General features: G+C 44.2%; 1 protein-coding gene across 2 annotated transcripts in view; it reads left to right on the forward strand.

Annotated features, from left to right (window-relative positions):
* ATP6V0D1 (ATPase H+ transporting V0 subunit d1) overlaps positions 1–27,947 on the forward strand; it is a 153,107-nt gene that overhangs the window by 84,206 nt on the left and 40,954 nt on the right. For both annotated transcript variants that reach the window (XM_075325710.1, XM_075325708.1), the window contains exons 3-5: positions 11,498–11,676; positions 15,290–15,369; positions 23,792–23,869. In XM_075325710.1, the coding sequence (XP_075181825.1) occupies positions 11,498–11,676; positions 15,290–15,369; positions 23,792–23,869 (337 nt within the window). The remainder of the gene's footprint in view (positions 1–11,497; positions 11,677–15,289; positions 15,370–23,791; positions 23,870–27,947) is intronic.

Raw genomic sequence — 27,947 nt, forward strand, 5'->3', positions numbered from 1 at the left:
ACATCATGTCCGTTTTATCCACATCCAAAAATGTGGTTGATGTCAAATATGTATATATTGTATATATTCCTTGTTTTTAACATATGTTTTAATTATTTGACATCAACCACATTTTTGGATGTGGATAAAACGGACATGATGTCATACCTAATCAGACCAGCTGAAGCACCGGACAGGTGCGAAACGGCCGTCGTCTGCCACGGCGTGTACTCCCTCTCCCCACCAGCCCTCTCCGCACATGTAACCTCCACTGTTGAATAAATAGTACCATGCACAGCAACATAACCGGTGAGTGCTATACTTTTTTCTATTTTCTCGAATGTATGGATGCTGCCTGGTATATATGTCCTCATCGTGGGCCCATCCTGTTAAAATATTTTCATCATGGTCCCATCCTTGCATATATGTTCCTCATAATATTCCCATTCTGGTATGTACATCCCTCATCCTGCTATATATGCCCCCTATTTTGTTATATATGATCTCCATCATGGTCTATATGACCCCCATCCTGGCATATATGTCCCTCATCCTGGTATATATATCCCCATTATGGGCCCCTCCTGGTGTTTATGCCTCCCATTACCAAAAACCTAAAAAGATAAACAATTATACTCTTCATCTCTATGCTCGCCCGGTGCGTGGTGTCCTCTTCTGAAGCTGGTAAGTGACTTCAGCATGTGAGTTGTGCAGCGCATGACGTCAATGCCATGGGCCCCCACTCTGATGTCTCAGCTGCCGGAATATTCACTGTTCCCCATGCCCGGGATTATAGACGTGGGGAGCAGTGACCATACATTCTCATTAATAGTGGGCACACAAGATCGCCCAGCTGTTGGCTTCCTGCAGTGGCTGGGGGCGATCACATGTGTCCACTACTAAAGAGAATTAATATTCACTGCTCCTCACGCCCGTAATCCCGCCCACCTCTCGCCATTGGCTTTAGTGATGAGAGGTGGACAGGATTATGAACGTGGAGAGCAGTGAATATTCATTTCCTTAATTAGCAGGCACACTGTTGGCCTCAATGCCGCCTGTTGTGACCCTGCCTCCTGTGACTTGCTCCTCCGCCCCTCCACCTCAAGCTATATCCATGTAAATCCAGACTCTTTACCCCACCCCCATTTTCCTACAAAATTTTGGGGGCAAAAGTCAGTCTTATAGTCCAAAAACATACAGTATGTCTATTCAGGTATAAGGAGGAGAATGAGCGTCAGGATAGAGAACATCAGGGGTGACACGAGTTGTATCGAGAGACCATTTCTCCCCTCCTGTTGTAATGTTCATTTTCCCTGACGACATCTCCAAAGACCTTCTATTGATTGTAAAAAGGTTTACTGCGATTTTACCAGCACAAAAAGAGGGAAAATAAACACCGTTCTGATTTCTGCAGACACTCACTCTTTGCTGACCTTTCCTGGCAAGTACATTGTATAAGAACAGAGTTTAAAGCGTACGGCCAAAACAGACCCAAAAAAATAAAAAGGATGATCTCAGATCACAATCTTCCAGTGCAGGAGGATTTAAGCAAAACTACATTTTTTTTTTTTTCAACATTTATTTCAATGCCATAATACATTAAAAAGCAGAACAATAATTTGGGAGGGGTAGGGATTCTTTTAGGGGGAAAAAAAGTTACCCTTAAAGTATACCTCACTTTAAAATGGAAGCAGATTTTCAGTGTGCAGGGCTCCAGAGCTGACATACTAGTGGCCCTTAAGGCGGCGTCACGCACGCCAATATATTGTGCGATCGCATAAGCGATTGCACCCGCCCCCGTCGTTTGTGCGTCACGGGCAATTAGTTGCCCGTAGCGCATAAAGTCGTTAACCCCCGTCACACGTACCTACCTTCCAAACGACGTCGCTGTGGGCGGAGAACATCCTCTTCCTGATGGGGGAGGGACATTCGGTGTCACAGCGACGTCACACAGCGGTCGCCCAATAGAAGCGGAGATGAGCGGGACATAACATCCCGTCCACCTCCTTCCTTACACATTGCCGGCGGGATGCAGGTAAGCTGTGTTCGTCGTTCTCTGGGTGTCACACGTAGCGATGTGTGCTGCCCCGGGAACGATGAACAATCGGTGCACAGAAGGAGGAACGATATTTTGAAAATGAACGACGTGTCAATGATCAACGATACGTTGAGTATTTTTGCTCGTTCACAGTCGTTCGTAGCTGTCACACGCTACGACATCTCTAACGATGCTGGATGTGCGTCACGGAATCCGTGACCCCGACGACATATCACCCGATATATCGTAGCGTGTGATGCCGCCTTTAGTCTGCGTTCACATAGTGTCACTGTTGACAGACAGTCCTGTGGTGTCCGGCTGTAGAAGGTCACAGTGTTTGGCTAAACAAACTGCTCCCTGACATTCTATTTTTCCTGCTGTGATGTACATGATATCCTATGTATCTTCTCTGCTTGGGGTTAATCCCTTTCCTTTTAGGACCCTGTGGATGTCCTCACCTTTCAGCTATTAATCAATCATCATCACTTCCCTTTCTGTCCTTAGATACCCACATTTCTCCTTGGTATTTGCTGGTGATAGTTATATTCCTATACAGGCTTTGGATGCAGTCAGTCGGTTTGTATTCATCTGAAGAAACCTTGTTTGGTATTGCTGTTCCTCTCCTTGAGTCTTCTTAGAGATAAGTTGTTTGTTCACTTCCCCTTGTCTATTATCCCTGTGTCTTCTTTAGAGCTTAGAGGGGTTGACTTGGCGCTCATCCCATCCGTTACATACCTAGTGCCCAGTTCAGGGTCAGCCAGGGCTAGGTATCCTTAGCTTAGGTATGGAACCTATCTAGGATGATCATGGGAGCCAGGGGCCAGTTGGATCAGGGGTCACCATCTCCCACTCTCTAGGTACTTCCACATACCTTGCGTGAGCATGACACATGGGTCATGTATTCCTTTTTAAGTTGGGAGCCCAATTTATTTCAGCGTCTTTCAAACCTCCGTCTTTCCCCCTAGTTAGAACGTTTTCTTTTTTTTTTTTTTTTTTTATTAATTTTACTTTTTTTTTTGTTAATTTCTTTTTGGCTAAATATAGCCCAAGCAGAAGGTTATACTAACTTTGTGACTATTTTGGGATGGCCGGACGCTGAACAGTAATGTCTGTCTATTTTTGGAAGAGAACATAGGTCAAGGATGGACAAACCATGTAGGATTAGAAGCATGGTGGCGTATTCTGGGAACCAGTATCATAATTAGGAATAAGAGCTTTCATAGACTCTTATACATAACTGCAACATTTGTAAGTATTCAAAGTTAACAAATCCTACCTAAAACTACGCCATTTATAACACTAGGTTTCTTAACTGCTACAAAACAAATAGTCTGCTTTATCTTTTCTTTGGGTTACACCAGTATAATATGCAGTTATTGGTCCTAACGCTCATCCCATCTGTTCCTTACCTAGGGCTCAGTTCAGAGTCAGCCAGGGCCCAGGGATCCTGCTCGGCGCATGGGTGAAGAACGTATCTAGGGTGTCAGGGGAACCAGAGGCCAGCAGATGGTTGGATCAGGGGTCACCATCTCCCCCTTATTTGGTAACATAACATACATTGTTATGGTCACCATTCAGGGTTTGTAAAAGCATTGGCATTGATGGATAATGCGCCTTATCTTCATGGAAAATGTCCACATTCATCTAAGTTTTTCTTCTTAAAAGGAATTACTTGATTCACCCCTTTTAAAGAGTAACTACCATTTTTAATTTGTGTTTCATAAATCAATAAACAATGTTTCTTTCTCTCTTAATTCAGGGGTAAAATCCATATTGGGTGAAGACATGTTTCCATTAGTGAGATAGGACATGTCAGTTGGTGCTTTTAAGCATAAGCCCCAACTGCCACCAACTTCATTCTCTGAAGATATGTTACATGTGTATTGAGAATTGTGAGAACATTCAAGAGGAGAAAGAAGTTTTTCCAGATAAAATATCTTTAACTGGGTTATTTTTTCATTTTTGCTTTTTTTTTTCCCTCCCTTTCTTCCAAGAGGCATAACTTTTTTAACTTCTGGTTGAAATTGGATGCTACATTCCCTTTAAAGAGGTTTTGTTTTATCAGAACCTGGCAGTTACTTTAGAATTTTTAAACTTATCGCTGTGATTTTGAGATTAATTTTTTTGGTACATATTGTACTTTACGTTGGTGGTAAATTTAGGTTTATAGGTTTTGCGTTTATTTATGAAAATAACATAAATTTTACAAAAGGTAAAACATATTGTCAAACTTTAAATGCTTATATCTGTAATCCAGATCATCATACTACATAAACTATTACTTCAGCTCTGCTGTACGAGGGGCTGCTGAGAAGTCTTTGGCTTTACCCATAAAGAAACGAGATAGGATGATGATGATGAAACTTTACATTTACTCCACATATTCTTCACTGATGACAACACACTTCTTACATCGGTATTCCAAGTTCTGTAAGCCTAGTAAAAATAAGGATTTCAGTTGTGCCTCAAACCAGGCAGCCGTAGCAGCCATGGCATCAGAATTGGTGTGAAATTTTGTACCCTTGAGGTGTTTCTTCAGGTTTGGAAACAGATGATAGTCGGAGGGAGCTAGGTCTGGTAAATAAGGTTGGTGGTCAACCAGCTTGAAGCCCAGCTCTGCCAGTTTTGCCATGGTCGCTTGTGCAGTGTGAGCGGAGTTGCTGTCTTGCAGGAACAAGATTCCTTTGGACAGCTTGCCGCACCTTTTGGCCTTCAGAGCTGCCTTCAATTGGTCCAAACGTTCAGTGTAATACCTTGCATTGATGGTGGAACCCTTTTGGAGGTAGTCTACTAGCAGCACACCCTCCTTATCCCAGAACACAGACGCCATCACCTTTTAGTGGCTGATTTTTGCACCCTGAACTTCTTTGGCCGAGGAGAACCACTGAGCCTCTACTCTTTTGACTGCTTCTTGTTTTCAGGGTCATAGAAATAAATCCAGGTCTCATCCATAGTGACCAGTCCATCCAGGAAGTTCTTATCAGTCTGGAAACGCTGACAAATGGAGCGGGACGTTTTTACTCGCATGCTTCTCTGATCTGTTGTCAAACATTTGGGGACCCACTTTGCAGATAGCTTCCTCATTTCCAAATGTTCATGGATAATGACGCAAACATGATCACGGGAAATCCCCATGATGTCTGCTATTGCTTTAGCTGAAATTCGGCGATTCTCCAGTATGAGGTTGTGCACGGCATCGACGATCTCCGGAACAACAACCACTCTCGATCGTCCAGGACGTTCCTCATCATTGGTGCTGAAGTGGCCCGTTTTAAATTTGGCAACCGAGTTCTGGAATATGAAGGGCAGTGATCCCCCCCAATGTCTGTGACATATCACCATGAATATCCTTCGCGGACTTTCCTTGCAGAAATAAGAATTTTATCACTTTTCTGCTCTCAGTTGCTGTGAATATCGCATTAGACTCTGTCATTTTATTTTCCCACGTGCGTAGAACACTGTTGCCATAAGCAACAAACACAACATTTTGAAGGCTTTCATGTGATGTAATATTCATTACCATAGAAACAAAAAAAATCACAAAGCTAAAGACATCAGCAGCCCCTCATACATCATCACCATTTGTCAAATGTCCTTTTATTTTGTTAGGAGGTTTGAAGGGTTAAATATTTAGTCGCAATTTTTCTTTTCTTTTTTCTTCAGGGAAATCTACTTTTATTTTTTATTTTATTATTATTATTTTTATTATAACCTATATTTTTTAGGGACTTGGGGGACCTGTGTATTGGAAAACCCCCAAAGGTGATACCATTTTGAATAAAACAGCCTCCCTTAACATATTCAAAGCAGCTCTGCGGTTAACCCTTTTGGGTGCTTTTCAGGAGTTACCGCAAAGTGGAAAGACAGGAAGGGAAAAATATGCTTTTTACCGCTAAAAATGTTGCTAAGATCTGAACAGGCCACTATTCCTGGCCGACTCTTAGGGCCTTACTCAGCCTAATCATCATTGACGGCAGCATCTAAGGGGTTAAATGGCCATGGTTGGCACCAACACTAATTTTGACTAATACAGCAGAGTGTCAGCTGTAGTGTACAGTCGACATCTGCATTTTCACCCATCGGGAGATGCCATTCCTTTTATCAGTTCGGTAAAAAGGCACATTAAATTATTAAAGGCTGGATCCTGTGTTATCAGAGGTGTTACCTGTCATTGTAATCCTGTCTCTGCTGATAATGCGCCTGCTGAGAACTCTACCTGAAATGCAGGAAGTAGAGTTCTAAAAAGAAAAGCCCCGGTGGCCAGTGTGAAAACTGCAGGATTACTTGTGTTATCAGAGGTGTTACTTATCACTGTAATCCTGCCTCTGCTGGTAACAAGCCTGCTGAAAACTCAACCTGAAATGTAGGAAGTACAGGTCTAAAAACAAAACGGCCAGTGTGAAAACTACAAGATTATTTGTGTTATGAGGTGTTACCTATCACAGTCATCCTTCCTCTGCTGATAATGAGCCTAATGAAAATTCTTCGTGAAAGGAAACAATAGGGGTCTCAGAACAAAAGCCCCAGTGGCCAGTGTAAAAACTGCAAGATTACTTATTTTATTTTTTGAATACACATTGTGATATGTAAAAACCCATTGCCAACATTTTTAGAAATTTAACACCGAAATCTGGTTTAACAATAGGTGGTTTTGTGGTGGTTGTAATAGATCTGGATTTGCAGGCTGGTAATTGGAAGATTTTCTGAGGATGCCTCTTTACAGTGGGTGCAGTCTGTGGTATGCTCCCCACCAAGGCAAAGGGATGAAGGGCGTTTTCTGAAGGTTGCATAACTCTTCGCTGGCAATGGGCATAGGAGATGATCCGATTATGCCTGTCCGGCGTCGCTGCCATATTCCGCCTCGCTGTTTGGTTCATGTCACCACGCTCGTTGGCATTAGCTGACATGATCTCTCACCGCGCTCCTTCTGCTCGGAGGGGTTTGCTCTCGGTCTTCATTTTTGCCTGCTCAGCTTATCTCTCGAGGAACGGATAATATCCATGTCCACAGATTAGTGTCAACAAGCACAAATGTTCCCTTCAGATGTTTATGGAAAAATACACCCTCTGATACACATGGTTGTGTTCCAAATTCTGAAATTGAAATCTTCGCTCTGTAATCTGTCTTCTGCATTGTCTCCCTGCAAGGAAATGTCAGCACACGATACACGGCGGTGCCATAGGCATCCCAGCCACCTCGTATATGAAGAGGCTCTTTCATGTTCACTTTGCGCTTATACAAAATAATACAAAGACGAAGTTACATTTTTAACCCTTGGAAGTATGGACTTTTCTTGGCAACAATGTCCAACTGGCAATACTGCGTATGGGAGCTAGTGCACATGTGACCAGAGGGCCAAGCATACGCACTATGGCGGGGGCAGTGATCGGATCTCCCACAATCGTACAATTATTATATATTCTGATAAATATTGGCAGGATAACCTCTTTAAAGCCAACTCTTAAAGGGGTTATCCGGCTTATTTTGAGTTTTTTTCATTATTACCCTATTGGGCTACATTGGGGCATGTAAGTAGATAGTGACCACTTACCTGCCCTGCTGTCAGCCCCTCTCCCCCGGCTCAGAGTGGTCATGTGACCGCTCCTGCCGCGATTTTGCGGCTTCCGGTCATTTTTTGTCAACATGGGCAGGGCCATGTTGACATGCAAATCTGGAAACAGCATATCGCCGCCCTGCAGGGCGGGTACAGTGCGTGGAGTCACCGCCCCCTTCCCTGCACCCTCCTACACATTCCCCCGCACCGCGTACTCTCCCCGCAACCTCCCCCTGCACTTCTGTGGGACCCGTTCGGGGCCTGGCGGCGGCTGCGATGGTGTCAGCGCCAGCACCGGACCCCCTGCTCAGGATCACACATTCAAATGTACCAGCATCACAGATCACAGATGCCGGTACATTTGAAAGCGCTGATGAGAAGCAGCGCAGCGCTGCTTCTCATCACTGTACTGCTGTCTGTGCTCTCGTCAGCACAGCGGTGACGTCACTACTGTGCTGATATGGCCAGAGCACAGACAGCGTGTGAACGTGCAGGAGCGGCGGGGACCGAGGACGGGTGAGTATGTATTCCCTACATGTGTTGCCTAGGGAGGGGGTCAGTGCAGAGCGCCGTGTGTGCGTGCGTGCGGTGCAGAGCCCGATGTGTGTATGCGGTGCAGAGCCCGATGTGTGTATGCGGTGCAGAGCCCGATGTGTGTATGCGGTGCAGAGCCTGATGTGTGTATGCGGTGCAGAGCCCGATGTGTGTATGCGGTGCAGAGCCCGATGTGTGTATGCGGTGCAGAGCCCGATGTGTCTATGCGGTGCAGAGCCCGATGTGTGTATGCGGTGCAGAGCCCGATGTCTGTATGCGGTGCAGAGCCCGATGTGGTGTGCGGTGCAAAGCCCGATGTGGTGGGGGGTGCAGAGCCCAATGTGGGGCTGTTATTTGCAATGCTGTAGTGATGAGAGGTCAGTGCTGGGGCAGAATACTGACAGGGAATGTATGTGTGCAGGGGGCGGGCAGGGGGCGAGGCTGGACACTGAGGCCGGGCGGTGCCAGCTGTGACTGGGAGGTTTGGCACAGGAAGTGGTCAGTTTGCTAGAGCTGAATGTAAACAAAGAGCTGCAGAGAATAAAGGGTGAATTCAAGACGAACAAAAGTTAGAAAACAAAAAATAACAATGTAGGGGTGTTTTATATGACAATACAGCACAGATTAGCTTAAACTCAAACATTTTTGTTATGTCGGACAACCCCTTTAAAGAGATGTCTAGGAATAGTCATTGATGTCCTATCTAAAGGACTGGTCATCAGTATCACCTTGGCAGTCACCCCGATTATCAGCTGCTTTTTGCTCCAGCGATAGCTGGATGTAGACATATTGAGCAGAGCTGCTGAGCGCAGCACTCTTTAAAGTGTAGCGGCCATGGCCAGCAATTCAATAGACCAGGGGCTGTGGTGCACTCTCTGGCAGCAGACACCACACTTTGCTACAGCTGTCAGCTCTGTTTTGAAGTCTTTACATTCGGCCTCCACTGAGCAAAAAACAGTTGATTGATAGAAGCGCCAGGTGTCTGTCCACCACCATTCTGCTACTTATAACATATCCTGTAGATAGGGCATCAAATACCCATGCCCAGTCAACTCCTTTAAAGAGATTGTCCACTACTTTAACATTGAGGCCCTAAGGGCCCTTTGCACACTACGACATCACAAGCCGATGCTGCGATGCCGAGCGCGATAGTCCCCACCCCCGTCGCACCTGCGATATCTTGTGATAGCAGCCGTAGCGAATGTTATCGCTACAGCAGCTTCACATGCACTTACCTGCCCTGCGACGTCGCTCTGGCCGGCGACCCGCCTCCTTCCTAAGGGGGTAGGTTGTGTGGCGTCACAGCGACGTCACACGGCAGGCGGCCAATAGAAGCGGAGGGGTGGAGATGAGCGGGACGTAAACATCCCGCCCACCTCTTTCCTTCTGCATTGCAGAGAAGACGCAGGTAGGAGATGTTCTTCGCTCCTGCAACTTCATACACAGCGATGTGTGCTGCCGCAGGAACGAGGAGCAACATCTTACCGTCGCTGCAGCCAAAATAATGAAAATGACCGACACTACACCGATCATACGATACCGACGCTTTTGCGCTCGGTAATCGTAGTTAAAACGATTTACACACTACGATGTCGAGAGCGACGCCGGAAGTGCGTCCCTTTCGATTTGACCCCACCGACATCGCACCTGCGATGTCGTAGTGTACAAAGGGCCCCTTAGGATAGGTAGGTCATCAATGTCTGATCGGTGTGGGTGCAAAACCTAGAAACTCCGCTGGTCAGCTGTTCCCAGTGTTGGTGATTGCCAGAACTGCTTAGTTACGAAACTTCAAAACACAGCTCTGTCAACTCTATTGTGGCTACATCCGTGTATTGCTCATGGCGAAGTATTCAAATCAATAGGAGGCAGATGGGCAGTATCCAGCTGCGGCCTCTATTCCATCAACGGAACTGTGCTATACAGGTCCAGTCAACACTGGGAACAGCTGATCGAGGGTGCCATACCCCCACCAATCAGACATTGATTACCTCTCCTAAGAATAGGCCATAAATGTTAAAGTAGTGGACAACCTCTTTAAAGTGACTCTTCAGTTCAAAGTTAAAATTTGACCGCATGTTGCCAAAGTATGGGACTCATGCCTGACATTCTCCTTTCGAAGGCTGCCTCTGTTGACCCTCTGTTGTGGAGCACTGTGTGACTAAACACAGAATGGCCGCCATAGCCTCAAATGATGTTTTGCATACTGAGCTGCATATGAGACGCCCCCCCCCCCCCCACCCACTCTTTTCCGGTAGACCCGCATGTGTGCATCGGAGTGCAGGGTTTAGGGTGGTCTATGGTGTTTTGTGGGTAAAGAAAAGGACAGGCAGGGCACCACAGCCATACATTGGCTAAGTGTAGTCAAATCTTAACTTCACATTGGAAGATCTTTAAGTGACAATCGTTTGTGTAAAATGAATCTCCATGTAAGAGTGACTTTGTAAGTCCTTATCTTTTCATCCCAGTCTGGTTTCTAGCACAGCGCCTTCCAGTAGCCCTTGCTTGTTCAGTATCTGCTTATAGATTGCTTAGCTGATTTGTATATTGGTAAGGATAGCACTCCCAAAAGTAGGATTTCCAATAATTTTATTTTGTGTATTTTACATTGTAGCTCTGTTGACTGTTTTCTGTAAGAAATGGAATTGAGATTGCAGCTCGCGACTACTCTACTGGGTATAACCCACAATCTGCTCAAGCTAAGGCTCGGCTCACATTCATCTTGTGCTCTACACTGAGCACTGTGTCATGGTTTATATCTAAATTCTGACAAACTGGATTCAGACTGATGGAGTCTCCTTAAACTTCGACCTTCAATTTGGCTATGTTGTTGAATTGCTTTAATCAGGCTTACAAATACTGAGGTAGAAAAAACTCACCAAATCCTCAACTTGTGCACGTGGTCTTACTGATGGGAGAATCGATTTGCAGGACTCAAATCCATTGGCCAGGTCAGAGATCTGTGGCTGCTGGACGGGAGGCCTGTGAATCTTCTTACCTCCCGGCATTCCCAGATCTTCTTTTGACATTGTGGGCGTCATGCCGGGAGGTAAAGAGATTTACAGACGTCCCGTCCAACAGTCACAGAGCTCTGACCTGGCCGACGGATTTGAGTCCTGCAAATCTATTCTCCCATCACTAAGACCACATGCACACGCAGAGTATTTGGTGAGGGTTTTTTTTTTACCTCAGTATTGTAAACCAAAATCACGAGTCGGTGATGAATCCAGAAGGGGTGCCCGTGTTTCTGTTAGGCCGCCGATGAATCAATTCTCCCATCTCTAATAGCCGTTCATTACTGGACCTACATGAGAACAAGTTTTTTGGCTCGTCTGTTCATAGTGCTGCATTTAGGAAAGGAAGGCCAATGAAGCTTTTTCTTCTCTTCTTTCTAGGTACAGCTATATGATAGACAATGTTATCCTTCTGATTACGGGGACCTTGCATCAGCGATCAATTTCTGAGCTTGTGCCCAAATGCCACCCCTTGGGCAGCTTTGAACAGATGGAAGCGGTAAACATCGCCCAGACACCAGCTGAACTATATAACGCCATACTTGTGGACACTCCTTTAGGTAAGTTTTATATTTTGTGTTAATGTGTTCTTTAACCCCTTAATGACCTATGACATACCCATATGTAATGATTGGTAAGGAGTTCCCGACATATGGGGAAGGAAGTCATGGCTAATGTGCAGGGCACAGGCACTCGCAATTGCCACCAGGAGCTCTGCTTACGTGACAACCTAGACCCAGCTGTCAGCCAGGAGTGGTGCCTGCACTGCCCCAGACTGCTTAATCCCTTTAATGCCATGGTTGATATTGATAGCAACATTTAGGAGGCTGACAGCGGGAGCTCCTTCTCCCCTCCATTCCATGCAATGTCTTCGCAAGAGCCTGCTTGTTATCAATGCAATCTGAAGTCATGACGACCTCTTTATCAGCTAGTTATGGCAAGCTTGTTAGACCATGCCAGGAGCATGGGCTAAAGCCGGCGTCACACGAGACGATATATCGGGCGATATGTCGGCGGGGTCACAGAGTTTGTGACGCATATCCGGCATCGTTTGATATATCGTAGCATGTGAAAGCTATGAGTGACTGTGAACGAGCATAAATACTCACCTTATCGTTGCTCGTTGACACGTCGCTCATTTTCAAAATGTCATTCCTCCTTCTGTGCTCCGGTTGTTCATCGTTCCCGGGGCAGCATACATCGCTCCGTGTTAGACCCCGGGAACGGCGAACACAGCTTACCTGCGTCCCGCCAGCAATGCGGAAGGAAGGAGGTGGGCGGGATGTTACGTCCCGCTCCTCTCCGCCCCTCCGCTTCTATTGGCCGGCCGCTGTGTGACGTTGCTGTGACGCAGAACGTCCCTCCCCCTTCAGGAAGAGGATGTTCGCCACCCACAGTGAGGTCGTCCGGGAGGTAAGTGCGTGTTGCGTGTGACGGGGTTAATGACTTTGTGCGCCACGGGCAACTAATTGTCCGAGACGCACAAACAACGGGGGGCGGGTGCGATCGCACGATATATCGTACCGTGTGATGCCGGCTTAATAGGCTTCGATGACTGACAGGTGTAATGCATCGCCATACTGGTGGATAGCAATAAATTATATCAGCGATTAGAGTGATGAAAATTAAAGTCCCATAGAGGGACAAAGTAAAAAAGTTTAAAAGAATAAAAATAAGTGTTTTAAAATATTTTTTTCAAAAAAATTACAAAATAAAGGAAAAAAATGAATTATATTATACCAAGAAATATTATATTTTTTATAAAAATAAACAAAAGTACACACATTTGGTATCTCCACATTCAGAACAACCAGACATAAAACTGTCACCCTATTTAACCCCTTTAATGAACACCGTAAAAAAAAAAATTTAAAACATGGCAAAAAACTATTTTTTCATGAATTCGCCAAACAAAAAGTGGAATAAAATGCAATAATAAAGACCAATGTAAGTAAAAGAGGTATCACTGGAGATTGTCATCTTGTCTTGCAATCTAAAGCCACCAAGTAATAAATCTAAAATAAGAAGCGCTGATAGGGTAACACTAGATGACAAGTGTGGTATTTACAGGAAATATATACTCACCTACTATGGTTGTGAGAGTCACAACCACTGATTAGCATGAGATAATTGCATCTGCTGCAGCTTCACTTTCAGACCGTGGGAAAAAGACAAGTACGCATGCGCCGCAAGGTAACTCCGTGCGGCGTCTAAAGAGCTGTGTATTGTCGGTATGTTTCTGAAATCAAGGAAAATGTATATCAGTTCATATTGCAGTTATCATAATGTGACTCCCTGCAATCATATATAGCTATATGGGCTAAAGAAACGTTGTTGTCAGTAATAATTGAAAAATTAAAACCTAAAAACTAGAAAACGGATACTTGTATGTTTTATCAATATAATTGGTTGATGTCCTGGTCCTGAGGAAGAGGTTTTTGACCTTGAAACGCGTAGACCGATGAAATAAAAAGTTATTATTCATCAACATTTCTATTCTTTTATTTTGCTGATGTGCGGCGTTAACCCCTTCTCTACTTCGTTTTGAAAACTAAAACCACCAAACGGCTCCATCAGCAGAAAAGTAAAAAAAAAAAAAAAGTTTTCTCTCAAAATACAGCAATGCAAAAACAATTTATTTTTTTCTATAAAATAGTTTTTATTGTGCAAAACTAAAAAAAAAATACAAAAACCCCAATATAAATACGGTATCGGTGTAATTGTACTGACACGAAGCATAAAGCCGCCTTTACCACTTTTTCCCCACACTCGGAATTGCATTAAAAAAAAGAAAAAGAAAAAATCTTGCATTGCCGTTTTTGTTCATTATGCCAACTAAAAATCAGAATAGAAAGTGATTAAAAAATGGTATGTACTCGAAAATAGTACTAATATGAAACGTCAAGTCGTCCGCAAAGAGCAAGCCCTCACATGAGTCTTTCCGCGGAAATATAAAAACAATTATAGCTCTCAAAATATGGAAATGCAAAAAATGTTTTTTTGTAAGAACAAAAAAAAACTGAAACAAAAAACATAAAAACCCACATTTCTTTGTGTGTGATAGCAAAAAAACTACATAAAGCTGGTATCATGGTAATCGTACTGACTTGATGAGATGAGTGATTGGATGGCTTTATTCTTCATGTAAGTCTCTGAAGAACGTGATTCAGATGAAACCCCCGACGGAAGATTCACAGTAAGGTGGAGACACTGTGGACTCTGTCAGGCCTATGATCCAGGGATGTCCCTCTTTTTAGGCGTGCACAGCTCTGAAAAACCGGAGACCAAACAGTGACCAGTCCGGAGTAACTCTGCTGCCTGAATGGGTCCATCTGGGGCATCAGCTAAATCACGTGTTTCAGATATTTAGATGGAAAACCCAATGTAAGTGCTCCGCATAGAGCACAGGATAAATGTGAACCAAAATGTTCTGTACCCCAAAGTCCCCACTTGGGTCCATCAACTCTTTACAGAAATATAGGGGGTGTCCAAATTTCTGGTAGCGCAAACGCTGTGGAAAAGCGACATACTGTAGCTTCCCCTTAAAAGAAATCCAATGAAATCTCTCTGAAATCCAAATGCCCCCTCCTTTTTGAGATCCACAATATGCCTAAACCACAGTTAATGTCAATCATGTGGATGCTTATATAATGAGGAGAGCCCACTTATTATATGGGTGTGTAATTTCAGAAGCACAAACTGGTAACAATGTATTGGGCACTACAATGTATTGGGCACTACAATGGTATATTTGCAATTTTCACTGCAACTCCCACTGCGTATTTGTTCTGGAAAATGGCATAAAAAGTTACTTTCATTATTTTATAACAATACCTGCAACGTTCTAAAAATCCCGACCCTTTTAAAATAAAAAGTGACCTGGCAGGTTGAGCAGCCTTCCTTTTTCTGGTTACTTAGACCATCCTCCCAGGATTTCTTTTGTATTAGTATTACTATGCGGTTGATCATGATGGATCTGCACATAAGAAAATAATTTTTTGATAATGATTAAAATGAGAAACTTTTTTCAGCTTCATACATTTTCGACAACATCCATCCTGAAGGTCTTTGGGATCGGGCGGTTGAATAATTCTTGTTTAATAACTGAAGACTGATTGCTTTACTTATCTTATCACTGATCTCCATTAAGGACATTACTTGTTTTGTTTTTAGCTGCATTTTTTCAGGATTGCATATCAGAGCAAGATCTGGATGAAATGAACATTGAAATAATCAGGAACACGCTTTACAAGGTGAGTACAAATAGTGTTCTCTCCTGGGTTTTATTATAGTTGTAAGAAATAATTCTTAAGATTTAAAATAGTTCTCCAGAAATAGAAAAAAGGAAAGAAAGTAAATGATATTTTGAATGCATTCCTAAATTCCTTTAACGACTTATGGCGAACTATGTCCTTCATAACTTGTCTCCCTTTGTGAGATGCAGGCATCTTTTCTGGCAGATGATGGCTGAAATATTCAGCCATCATCTGCCTCTAACTGCCGCAGGAGGAGTGAGGCTCTGCTCACAGCTGTTAAAGCGCAACAATCACCAGGATTTTCGTATATAACCTAAAGCCAATGCTGTAGTGGTCATCTCGAATATATATATATAGGTTTTGAAATCTAAGACGGTAAAGTTTATAAAATCGTCAGCTGCTTGAGTGACAGCAGCTGAGGATCAGATAATATCTAGGTATCTGGTGTGGGGGGTGGGGGGTTCATAGTTATCCCCTTACCCTGTTACAATTAGCATAAGTATTATACAACTGATGTAACTTTTCACTTCCAGGACCTGTGTGACGTCATACCCATGCGACCAGAAGGGGCAGGGCCTCAGCCAACAAAGCTGATATCAGGAAGCAACATTTTCCTATTGGCTGAGGCCCCGCCCTTTCTGGTCACATGGGTATGACCTCACCACAGATCCTTGAAGTGAAAAGTTACATCAATTGTATAATACTTTTGCCAATTCTAACAACGGGAGGTGATAACTATGAATCGCCCCCAGATATTATCTGATACTCAGCTGCCATCACTCAAGCAGCTGCCGATTTTATAAACTTTACTTTCTTGGATTTCAAAACCTAAACATCCGAGGTGACAACTAAAAGTATGTAGATAAGCAGCCTGATAGTGCCAGTATAGCACTGGCTTTAGATTATTATATAGGACAATCCTGGTAATTGGTTCCCTTTAAGCTCTTATACACCGCTGTCAATTTTTGACAGCAGATAAGTCTTTCATAAGTTACCTCCCTTTTTGTGATGCAGGCATCTTTTGTGGCAGATGATGGCTGAAATATTCAGCCATCATCTGCCTCTAACAGCCGCAGGTGGAGCAAAGCTCTGCCCATAGCTGTTAACCACTTAAATACCGCTGTCAATATTTGACAGTTGAGGCACGCCATCCTCTCATTGACCCTTTTGCAACATGATGTGTGCAATGACAGTCAGGGGCCTGCTGAAGACCCCTGCATTTGTCATCACGATACTCCTGTGAAGCCAGCCCGTGGCCTACATTCATAGGGGGGACAGGAGCCCACTCTTTCCCAACTTATTTGTATTGGAAACAGTAAGATTTTATAAAGTTCTTTTAGGAGTCTGCAAGGGGGGGGCCAGCAACAAGGTGCACCTTCCTAGAATGCAGCCCAGGAGCTGCAGAAGGTGATATTTTTGCTTTAAGGCTATGTGCGCACAGTGCGTTTTTCGCGGCGTTTTTGCGCCTTTTTCGGGTGCGTTTTTGGCCTCAAAACTTCAGGACTTTGCTTCCCCAGCAAAGTCTATGAGTTTTCATTTTTGCTGTCCGCACACATCTGTTTTTTTTACCTGCGTTTTTGAGTTAAAAAAAAAATGGACATGTCCGTTCTTTCCTGCGTTTTTCTGCGTTTTCCGCCCATGCAATGCATTTGAAAAACGCAGCAAAACGCAGAGATCAAAAACGCTGCAAAACGTAGCCAAAAACGCACCAAATCGCGGCAAAAACGCATGCGTTTTTTTATGCGTTTTTTCGACGCAGGTGCGTTTTTGTGCGTTTTTAGCGGCCAAAAACACACAAAAACGCAGCGTCAAAAAGACGCAGTGTGCGCACATAGCCTAATAGGAAAAAAACGGGTGACAGGTTCCCTTTAATAAGACTCTGGAGCATGTTCAGTAGAAGATCCACTGCTGTGACCTGGAAAATAGCTTCTGTCCAGGTCACAGCAGCAAAGCTTCCTACTGCACATGCTCACATGAACCGGTCCAATTAATATATTTATGGTCAACTACATTTCTTTTTGTACATGTTAGAACTTTATTTTATTATTATTATTATTCACTACATCATGCCCATTTTATTGTATGGATACTCTGTTCTATACATCTGAATACAGTTTTTTAGCAATTCAGGCGTACATGTTCGGTGGAACGTACTGTGTAAATGTAAACCTATCCTTAGATTTACAGCAGATCGGTCCTTCGCACAGAAGATTAACCCTTTAGAAGCAGCTATGTTCTCTTCCTGTAGATTAACCCAAACCTCCTCATGGTTTGTACATCCCAGTGATGAGAGCCTCACCAGATATTGAGCTCACTGCAATAAAGTGAAACTACTGTACAAGTAGAGGAGGGCTTGGTAGAGGAGGGCTTGGTAGAGGAGGGCTTGGTAGAGGAGGGCTTGGTAGAGGAGCAAAGAAAGAAAAGTAACAGCTCACCTGTCATCCACTGCTATGTCAATCAGTCGGGTGCTCAGAGTCCCCCGGCCAGTCCACGCCGGTATAGTGCAGGAGAAAAGAGGAGTAGTGTGGACTCTGCACAATTTCCTTAAAAATATCTTAAGTCCTTTATTAATGATCTTTAAAAATCAGCCAAAACGCATGTACAAGGGTATCATACAGGGAAAAACTTAACGCGTTTCGGACACGGTGATAAAAACAAGTGAGTCCTTATAAGTTTACCTGTGTGCAGTCAGAACCTGGATATATATGAGTGTCGACCATGGGTGTGGAGGCTCAAGGGAGCAGGAAAGGCAGGGGGATGGGTGTATGTTGCGATTAGCGATCAGGTGGACATGAGCTGAATGTTAAAAAAATGTGTTTACAAATAAATGAAGGAAAGTGCGCTAAGGCATATACTTGTTGGGGTAAAGATTTTTCATCCCCATATAGGAGACAATAATAAGCAGGGCTGTGGAGTCGGAGCTCATTTTGGTGGAGTCGGAGTCGGTATAAAATGCACCGACTCAGACTCCTAAAATATATAATAAATTGGGGACAGTAGTACAATGCAGAATGTGCTGAATATTTTACTAAATAATATTTAGTATAATGCTTATATTTAAGTGAAAAATGTATTGTAGTACAATGTGAACATCAGACATTTAATTATTTTTATGATACAATAATCAAGATATTTGGATAGAACATAAAATATTTATTGGAATACAACTTTAGAACACAAAAAACTAATAGATTGTAAATATGTAAAATATATATATATATATATATATATATATATATATATACAGTTAGGTCCAGAAATATTTGGACAGTGACACAAGTTTTGTTATTTTAGCTGCTTACAAAAACATGTTCCGAAATACAATTATATATATAATATGGGCTGAAAGTGCACACTCCCAGCTGCAATATGAGAGTTTTCACATCCAAATCGGAGAAATGGTTTAGGAATCATAGCTCTGTAATGCATAGCCTCCTCTTTTTAAAGGGACCAAAAGTAATTGGACAAGGGACTCTAAGGGCTGCAATTAACGCTGAAGGCGTCTCCCTCGTTAACCTGTAATCAATGAAGTAGTTAAAAGGTCTGGGGTTGATTACAGGTGTGTGGTTTTGCATTTGGAAGCTGTTGCTGTGACCAGACAACATGCGGTCTAAGGAACTCTCAATTGAGGTGAAGCAGAACATCCTGAGGCTGAAAAAAAAGAAAAAATCCATCAGAGAGATAGCAGACATGCTTGGAGTAGCAAAATCAACAGTCGGGTACATTCTGAGAAAAAAGGAATTGACTGGTGAGCTTGGGAACTCAAAAAGGCCTGGGCGTCCACGGATGACAACAGTGGTGGATGATCGCTGCATACTTTCTTTGGTGAAGAAGAACCCGTTCACAACATCAACTGAAGTCCAGAACACTCTCAGTGAAGTAGGTGTATCTGTCTCTAAGTCAACAGTAAAGAGAAGACTCCATGAAAGTAAATACAAAGGGTTCACATCTAGATGCAAACCATTCATCAATTCCAAAAATAGACAGGCCAGAGTTAAATTTGCTGAAAAACACCTCATTAAGCCAGCTCAGTTCTGGAAAAGTATTCTATGGACAGAAGAGACAAAGATCAACCTGTACCAGAATGATGGGAAGAAAAAAGTTTGGAGAAGAAAGGGAACGGCACATGATCCAAGGCACACCACATCCTCTGTAAAACATGGTGGAGGCAACGTGATGGCATGGGCATGCATGGCTTTCAATGGCACTGAGTCACTTGTGTTTATTGATGACATAACAGCAGACAAGAGTAGCCGGATGAATTCTGAAGTGTACCGAGATATACTTTCAGCCCAGATTCAGCCAAATGCCGCAAAGTTGATCGGACGGCGCTTCATAGTACATATGGATAATGACCCCAAGCATACAGCCAAAGCTACCCAGGAGTTCATGAGTGCAAAAAAGTGGAACATTCTGCAATGGCCAAGTCAATCACCAGATCTTAACCCAATTGAGCATGCATTTCACTTGCTCAAATCCAGACTTAAGACGGAAAGACTCACGAACAAGCAAGACCTGAAGGCTGCGGCTGTAAAGGCCTGGCAAAGCATTAAGAAGGAGGAAACCCAGCGTTTGGTGATGTCCATGGGTTCCAGACTTAAGGCAGTGATTGCCTCCAAGGGATTCGCAACAAAATATTGAAAATAAAAATATTTTGTTTGGGTTTGGTTTATTTGTCCAATTACTTTTGACCTCCTAAAATGTGGAGTGTTTGTAAAGAAATGTGTACAATTCCTACAATTTCTATCAGATATTTTTGTTCAAACCTTCAAATTAAACGTTACAATCTGCACTTGAATTCTGTTGTAGAGGTTTCATTTCAAATCCAATGTGGTGGCATGCAGAGCCCAACTCGCGAAAATTGTGTCATATATATATATACACACACAAGATATATATGTAATCTACTGTATATTACATAGTGTATTACATATTTACATTTTATTAGTTTTTTGTGTTCTAAAGTTGTATTCCAATAAATATATTTTATGTTCTATCCAAATATCTTGATTATTGTATCATAAAAATTATTAAATGTCTGATGTTCACATACACATGTTCATGTACTACAATAAATTTTTCACCTAACTATAAGCAGTCTGAGTCATTGAGGAGTCGGAGTCGAAGGCTTGGCTTACCGACTCCACAGCCCTGATAATAAGTGAAAAGAGTACATAGGTGTCCCAAGAGGTTCTCTTTATCATATATTTATTATGTAAAGAATAAATGAAAAATGATAATAGAGAAGCCCATTGATGTACTATGGTGTACTAATACAAGCAAAATTAAATGATTAATGTATTCCACAGTTTATCATGAAGACAAACGTGTGGAAAAAGATTAAAGATGTGAATCGTTTTATTAGGAACGTCACAGTGAGAAAGCATTTTCTGCACGCCCCCTCTGAGGAAATTGATGACGCTATACAGCCCCTTGTGGAGAATAAAGACACCCATATTCTGCTCTCTATGAATTTCAGAGACCAGATAGCTACAATGACCGTACAGGAACTAGGGGAGCAAAATATAAGTGTATCCGAGATTCCCGCATATCGCCTACAAACCCCCACATTTTATCCAGTAGCATAAAGGACTCCAGCTATGGACACCTTTCAGGATATAATTGAAACGGAGGTCCGCAGTATTATTTCTTCTGACCCCGTTATATCTGATAATTTATCTAAGCGAGAAAGATGTGCTTTACGTGACCAGGCTAGGAATTCTCATATTGTGGTTCGGACCGCGGATAAAGGTGGCTCAGTAGTCATACTAGATAATACCATGTATGAGAAACAAATTATGGGTATCCTTAGCGACAGTTCCACCTATAAATCTTTATGTTGTAATCCCACTTATATTTTCTCAAATAAATTAAAAGATATTCTTCAGAGAAGCTGTGATGGGGGGTCCTGAATAAAAGGATACAGGAACATCTTATGGTGGACAATCCCATATGTCCCATATTCCAGGGTCTCCCCAAGGTCCATAAGGACATCTTCCACCACCCCTACGCCCAATTGTCGCCAGTATCGGTTCTTTGTCCAGCCGTCTATCTGACTGGCTGGACAATATCTTACAACCCCTGGTCAAACGTACCACCGGATATGTCAGGGACACTAAGAGTCTGTTGCAAAATTTGGTAATATACATGGACCGTAAATTCATATTGGATTATGAGTGATGTCAATTCGCTCCACCCAAGTATTCCCCATGACCAAGCACTCCACTTTCATCTTGAAAAGTATAGCTCACTCGACTGTGCCCATAATGAGTTTATTTTGATGGCAACAGACTTTTTCCTTAAACATAATTTTTTTCAATTTAACAATGTTTATTATTTACAAGTCTCAGGTTGCCCTATGGGAGCGAGCTTTTCGTGTGCCTTAGCCAACCTTTACATGTCATTCTGGGAAGAGCATCACATACACACAGACAATAATCCTTATCTCAGACATATCCGGTGATACGCGAGGTACATCGACGATCTGGTATTCATTTGTGACAAACAGATGGATACGGAACCTTTTGATCTATCCCTTGCCCTGAAGGAATACTTAAACAATTCTTTCAATTTGACTTTTACCGTGAATTATTTTGAGAACACGGCACCATTCTTGGATGTCCTCCTTATGGGTAATGACGTTACAGGCAGAATAGAAACATCTCTTTATCGTAAATCTATTAGTGGCAACACCATATTACATGCTGGTAGTTGCCATGTGGCCCATACAGTTCACAACTTACCAGTAGGAGAATACCTGCAGGCAAGAAGACTTTGTTCTTCTGAAATATCTTACATAAAGGAGACTTTACTCAATTGAGTGTAACAGCGATAGAATACATCCCTAGGCCCCCTCGCGGTGGTGATTGGTTTGCCCTCCTGCTGCAGGCGGAGGCTAAATGGATCCTCAAATTAAATACACGTCAACCGGCAAGTCTGAACTTTCGCTCAGACCTGTGATATATCATCTGATTTCCTATCCTAATATCGTGCCCCCCCTTCTCTCTATCTCTCTTCCTCTTTCTTCCTCCCCGTCCCTTCCCTCCCTTCTTCCCCTTCCCGCCTCCCTTTCCTCCCCCTCCCCCTTTCCTCTTGAAATGTGATTTATGTATATACAGCATAGCATCCATCCATCATGAATTTTCATGGAAACGTATGTGTGCGTCTTTGTCTCTTGGTTAATGAATAATTTCATTGGTATTGCCGTATGCAATTTTCTAGGTTACAAATAGGAGAATATGTTTCTGTTATTATGTATCAGACTGTTTAGAAATATAACGCTTATGATATGCTATTATGGAATATTTCGCAGCCGCTCAACCTTGTACCTACCATTGCCACCATTATCATTGTTTTTTTTTTTTGTTTTGTTTTTTTTTGTTTTTTTTTTTTACCAATTTACATGTGGCAAGGATAGACATATAGGTTTGGCCTGATGAGACTAGAATACTATTTCTCAATGATTATGTGGTGAATATTGTAGACACACATACTTCCACATTCCCGCTGGTTCCCCATCCCCCTCCCCTCCCCAAACCCTCCTCCCCCCTTCCTATCCTTCCACATATATTGGATCTAGATACTCACATACTCACAGGAATTCTTCCACAGGTCTCTCTTCATGATAAACTGTGGTATACATTAATCATTTAATTTTGCTTGTATTAGAACACCATAGTACATCAATGGGCTTCTCGTTTTCTCCTTGGTAGAGGAGCGCTTGGTAGAGGAGCGCTTGGTAGAGGAGCGCCTGGTAGAGGAGCGCCTGGTAGAGGAGCGCCTGGTAGAGGAGCGCCTGGTAGAGGAGCGCCTGGTAGAGGAGCGCCTGGTAGAGGAGGGCCTGGTAGAGGAGGGCCTGGTAGAGGAGGGCCTGGTAGAGGAGGGCCTGGTAGAGGAGCGCTTCTTAGATGAGGGCATAGCAGAAGATGACTTGATAGAGGGGGGCATAGCAGAGGAGGACCTGTTATAGCTAACAAGTTGTAACCTTGCTTTTTTCAATTACATGCATTCTGTTATGCCTTCTTAAATTGTGCCGCAAAACGTCAGTTAGATATTAAAAAATGTCTTAAATTTTATTTGTGGTAATCTCTCCTATAGAGAGGAGTGTTCCAAATATAACATTGGGCAAATCCTATTCCTTGCCTACGTGTCTGTGTTCTACCCCGAGAGTCGCAGACTTAATAAAACATTTGCTTTACCTTCCCTGCTCTGTTAGAAGTGGTATCCTCCTAGTCATGGGGTGTAGAAATATAAGAAACTGTTTGCTCCTTTATTATTCAGGAGTAATATGTTTCATTCATGTACTAATAGCATATGATAATGAGGTGTATAGATAATTTCTCGAGGTTGTGTATGGCAATCCTTGTTGATGTATGATTGACAGATAAATCCATATTATTGATTGCTATTTGATTTTCAGGCTTACCTGGAGTCCTTCTACAAATTCTGTAAAAGTCTCGGAGGCACAACCGGAGATGTCATGTGTCCCATTCTTGAGGTATGGGCTGACAACCTGGAATACTCCTTTCTTATCACTGTGACATTAAACATTGTGATGTGTGACTTTAATTTACTGTATGCTTGACCAAATGAAAAACTTTTTATTTTTTATTGTTTATTTGCATATACAGTGAAATTTTTTTTTAAAGCTTTCCAAATACGGTAGTTTTTTCACCTCTAATGCATACAGATGTGTGCCTCAATTCTCTCACAATTTATAGGCTTTTCCTGTTTCTAGGTCTTGTTAGGTTTAAGAGCCTCTTACATAGGTGATCGGATGATTCTGGTGATTCTACTCGGGGTTGCCAACCATCTAGAAATTCCAAGACTGTCCATAAAAAAACCTTTCCTTTCTTGCCTTTTCATTGGGGGACACAGACAGTGGGTATTATGAGGTCTCCAGGGGAGGTGTGACACTAGATTTGAAAAAGTGTTAGCTCCTCCCCCCACAGCATATACCCTAGCTAGGCAGGAAACTAGCTCAGTTTTTTTTCTAGTGTCAGCAGGGAGGCTGACATGCCAGCTTACTTTTTTTTTTTTTTATTCATTCTATTTTTGATTATGGGGCAATACCAGGGTGCCTTGCCACCATCGTTCCCCCGCTTACGGGCAGAGGAAACCTGGCGTGCACATGCTGTCAGTCTTCCCTCGCGCCGAAGTGGTCGGGTCTGTGTACCCCTCCAGGCTCCCTGGAAGCACCTCACACCAAGGTAGCTCCAGAGGGCTAAGCAGAGCTGAGGACCTGCTTCAGCCTTGAGCCGAAGATGCATCCCTGAGATCTCCGCATCCCCGGACCGACGCGTTATCAGACGGAGCCAGGAGCATGTAGGGAGACGACGACTCCTCTGTCCCCTGCATCCAAACCGCCACCTGAAAAGGCGCTGGTGGGGCAATGCAGGCCGTGATCTCGGGGAGCCTCATTAATTTAGCCCCTGGCATCGGCCTGCATTCTAGCAACGCCCCCTCTCACTGCTCTGGAAGCCGCTCCCTCAGTCAGCAGCGGCTCTCCCTTCCAATTGGCCGTCACGCTTAGTCCCAGCCCTGGGACCAATCAGCCTCCGGGGGCCGTCTCTCCCCTCCATGCTGCCAGAAACGCTGGACGCCATCTTCCACGTGGGGAGCAGACACGGGTGAGATCGCCTCCTTGGCTCTGCACTTCTACAGCGCTATATATTGCTCTGCTCAGCGGTATATCGCTGTCTCTCTAGCGGTGTGTGCCTGCTGGCTAGCGGTGTATATCAGCTGTTAGCGGTATTTACTGGCTCTGCCTGCAGGTATATGCCGACTGTTTGACAGTATATGCCATTTTGCTATCGGTATATACCGGCTGTGCATAGCAGTCACTTTCTAATACTGCTAGTGGCTCCTCACTCATAGTAACAGCGGCATTACCCTATCCCTATAGGGCTGTAGGACTCTGTTGCTGACATGCGTAACCGCAAGGGTGATAAAGCTTCCCAGGCGTCCTCTACGGACCTGTACTATGCTTGTACCACCTGTGAACGCTCGTTTTCTAATGGCCGAAGCTATCCACTATGCCGGGTCTGCGATGCCCCTAATATTGTGTCACAACAGACCCCGTTGCCGGACCAGGATGCCGTGCAGTCTTTGGATGCTGCTCAGGCCACCAGCCAGGCAGCATCCCCATGTGATGCCGTTATTCCTGCATGGGCTCTTCTAATGTCTAAAAGGATAGATGACCTTGCCTCTCAGATATCCAAGCCTTCCACATGCTCCCACAACCTCCCCCGGCTCAGCTCCCTCAGAGGAGCCCGCCTGCTTCGTCTGGTCCCTCTTCCCCAGAACGTAAAAAGGTTGTTTCCAAAGGCGCCATTGCGACCTCTACGCCTCATCAGACTCTGACGATGGTCAGTCTGACCCAGGTTCTGTGACTTTTACTAGTCATGATTCTCAAGACTATGGCTCTGATTCAGATGTCCCTTCTGAGTTTAGGCATATAGAAGATACACTAATTTCGGCTGTCAATCCCTCTCTGTCGATTTCTGATCAGCCTCCGGACCCGACTTCTCAGTCGGCAATCAAGCAGGCCAAGAAGCCTCCTAAGTCCTTTGCCCAGGATCCGGTTTTTCGTCAAATCATATCTAAACGGAGGGATCACCCTGATAGAAGGTTTAATAAAAAACCCTTCACTTCATTCGCTTATCCCTTTCCATCTGAAATGGTTAAGACCTGGTCAGTACCCCCCGTTGTGGATCCGCCAGTATCCAAACTGGCTAAACACACGGTCATGTCTCTTTCAGACAAAGCGTCTCTCAAGGACTCGTCCGACCGCGCAGTTGATGCTGCGGTCAAATCTATTTTCCAGGCTTCGTGCTCCTCTCTTCGGCCTCTGTTTGCCTTGACATGGGTCGCGAGAGCTATGGGTGTGTGGAGTAGGAACCTGCGCAGTATGCTTCGCTCTTGTAATATTCCTCCGGAGGCTTTTGAGATCCTTGATTTGTTCTCTCTAGCCTCTAATTATTTTCTTCACGGCTCCCTAGATGCAGCTAGTTTGTCAGCCCTAACGGCAGCCAATGCTGTATTTGCCCGCAGAGTCCTTTTGGCTAAAGATATGGAACGTGGACAGTGCCTCCAAGAAATCCCTTTCCACACTCCCCTTCCATGGCCTTCGACTATTTGGAGAATCCCTGGACAAACTCATATCTGAGACGACGGGTGGTAAAAGTACCATTCTACCACAAAAGCGGCCTGTATCCAGGAATTTTAAAAAATCACCTTTTTAGGTATGCTGATAGACACGGCTCAGTCCCGGGTTTTTTTTCCAGAAGACAAGAGGTCTTCCCTGATCCGGGCCGCCTAATCCCTCCACTCCCGCCGTTACACATCCCTTCGGAATGGGATGAGAGTGTTAGGCAAGAGGGTGGCAGTCATGGAAGCCGTGTCTTTTGCCCAATTCCATCTGCGCCCTCTACAACTGGATCTTCTCTCCTCCTGGGACAAGAATCCAGCTTCTCTAGACCGGTCAGTCCGCCTATCTTGGACTGCGCGCAGCTCCCTCGTCTGGTGGACCCAAGTCTCATCCCTATCTCAAGGGAAGTCCTTCCGCCCTGTCCACTGGCAAGTAGTCACGACGGATGCCAGCCTGATTGGCTGGGGGGCGGTGTTCCTCCACCACACTGTTCACGGACGCTGGTCTCCTTCCGAGCGCTCCCTGCACACCAACGTTCTAGAGATCAGAGCCATATTTTTGGCCCTTCAGAACTTTCAGCCCTTACTATTGGGCCTCTCTGTTTGGATCCAGTCAGACAATGCCATTGCTGTGGCTTACATCAGCGGTCAGGGAGGAACTCGCAGCAGGGCAGCAATGAAAGAAGTATCTAGGATTCTTCTTTGGGCAGAGATGCACATTCCCATTATTTCAGCTGTCCATATTCCGGGGGTAGACAACTGGGCCGCAGACTTTCTCAGCAGGCAAGGTCTAGCGGCAGGGGAATGGTCCCTCCACGACGAAGTGTTCCATCAGATCACTCTTCGTTGGGGACTCCCAGATGTGGACCTCATGGCTTCTCGGATGAACGCCAAAATACATCCCTTCATATCCCGGTCGAGAGACCCGCTAGCGCTCGGCTCCGACGCGCTAGTCTTTCCGTGGTCGCAGTTTCGCCTACCCTACATCTTCCCTTTGTTTCCTCTCATTCCGAGAGTAATCAAGAAAATCAAAGCGGAGGGAATCCCGGTGATCCTTGTAGCCCCGGACTGGCCCAGGAGAGCCTGGTACCCAGAGCTTCTCCAACTTCTCGGCGACACTCCCTGGCGTCTCCCCGACCGCCTGGATCTTCTGTCGCAAGGTCCAATATTCCACCAGAATACAGCACAGCTGCATTTGACGGTGTGGCGCTTGAATCGTTTGATTCTAGCCAAGTCGGGTCTTTCTTCTAAGGTAGTTCATACCATGCTTAATGCTCGGAAGCCCTCCTCCGCCAGTATCTATCACAGGACCTGGAAGACCTCTCTTTCCTGGTGTGACCATCATAATCGGTCGCCCCTTGCCTTTTCAATCCCTAATGTTCTTTCCTTTCTGCAAGACGGTCTGTACTCGGGACTGGCTCTCAGTA

Source organism: Anomaloglossus baeobatrachus, chromosome 10 (assembly GCF_048569485.1).
Source record: "Anomaloglossus baeobatrachus isolate aAnoBae1 chromosome 10, aAnoBae1.hap1, whole genome shotgun sequence".
Lineage (NCBI taxonomy): Eukaryota > Metazoa > Chordata > Amphibia > Anura > Aromobatidae > Anomaloglossus > Anomaloglossus baeobatrachus.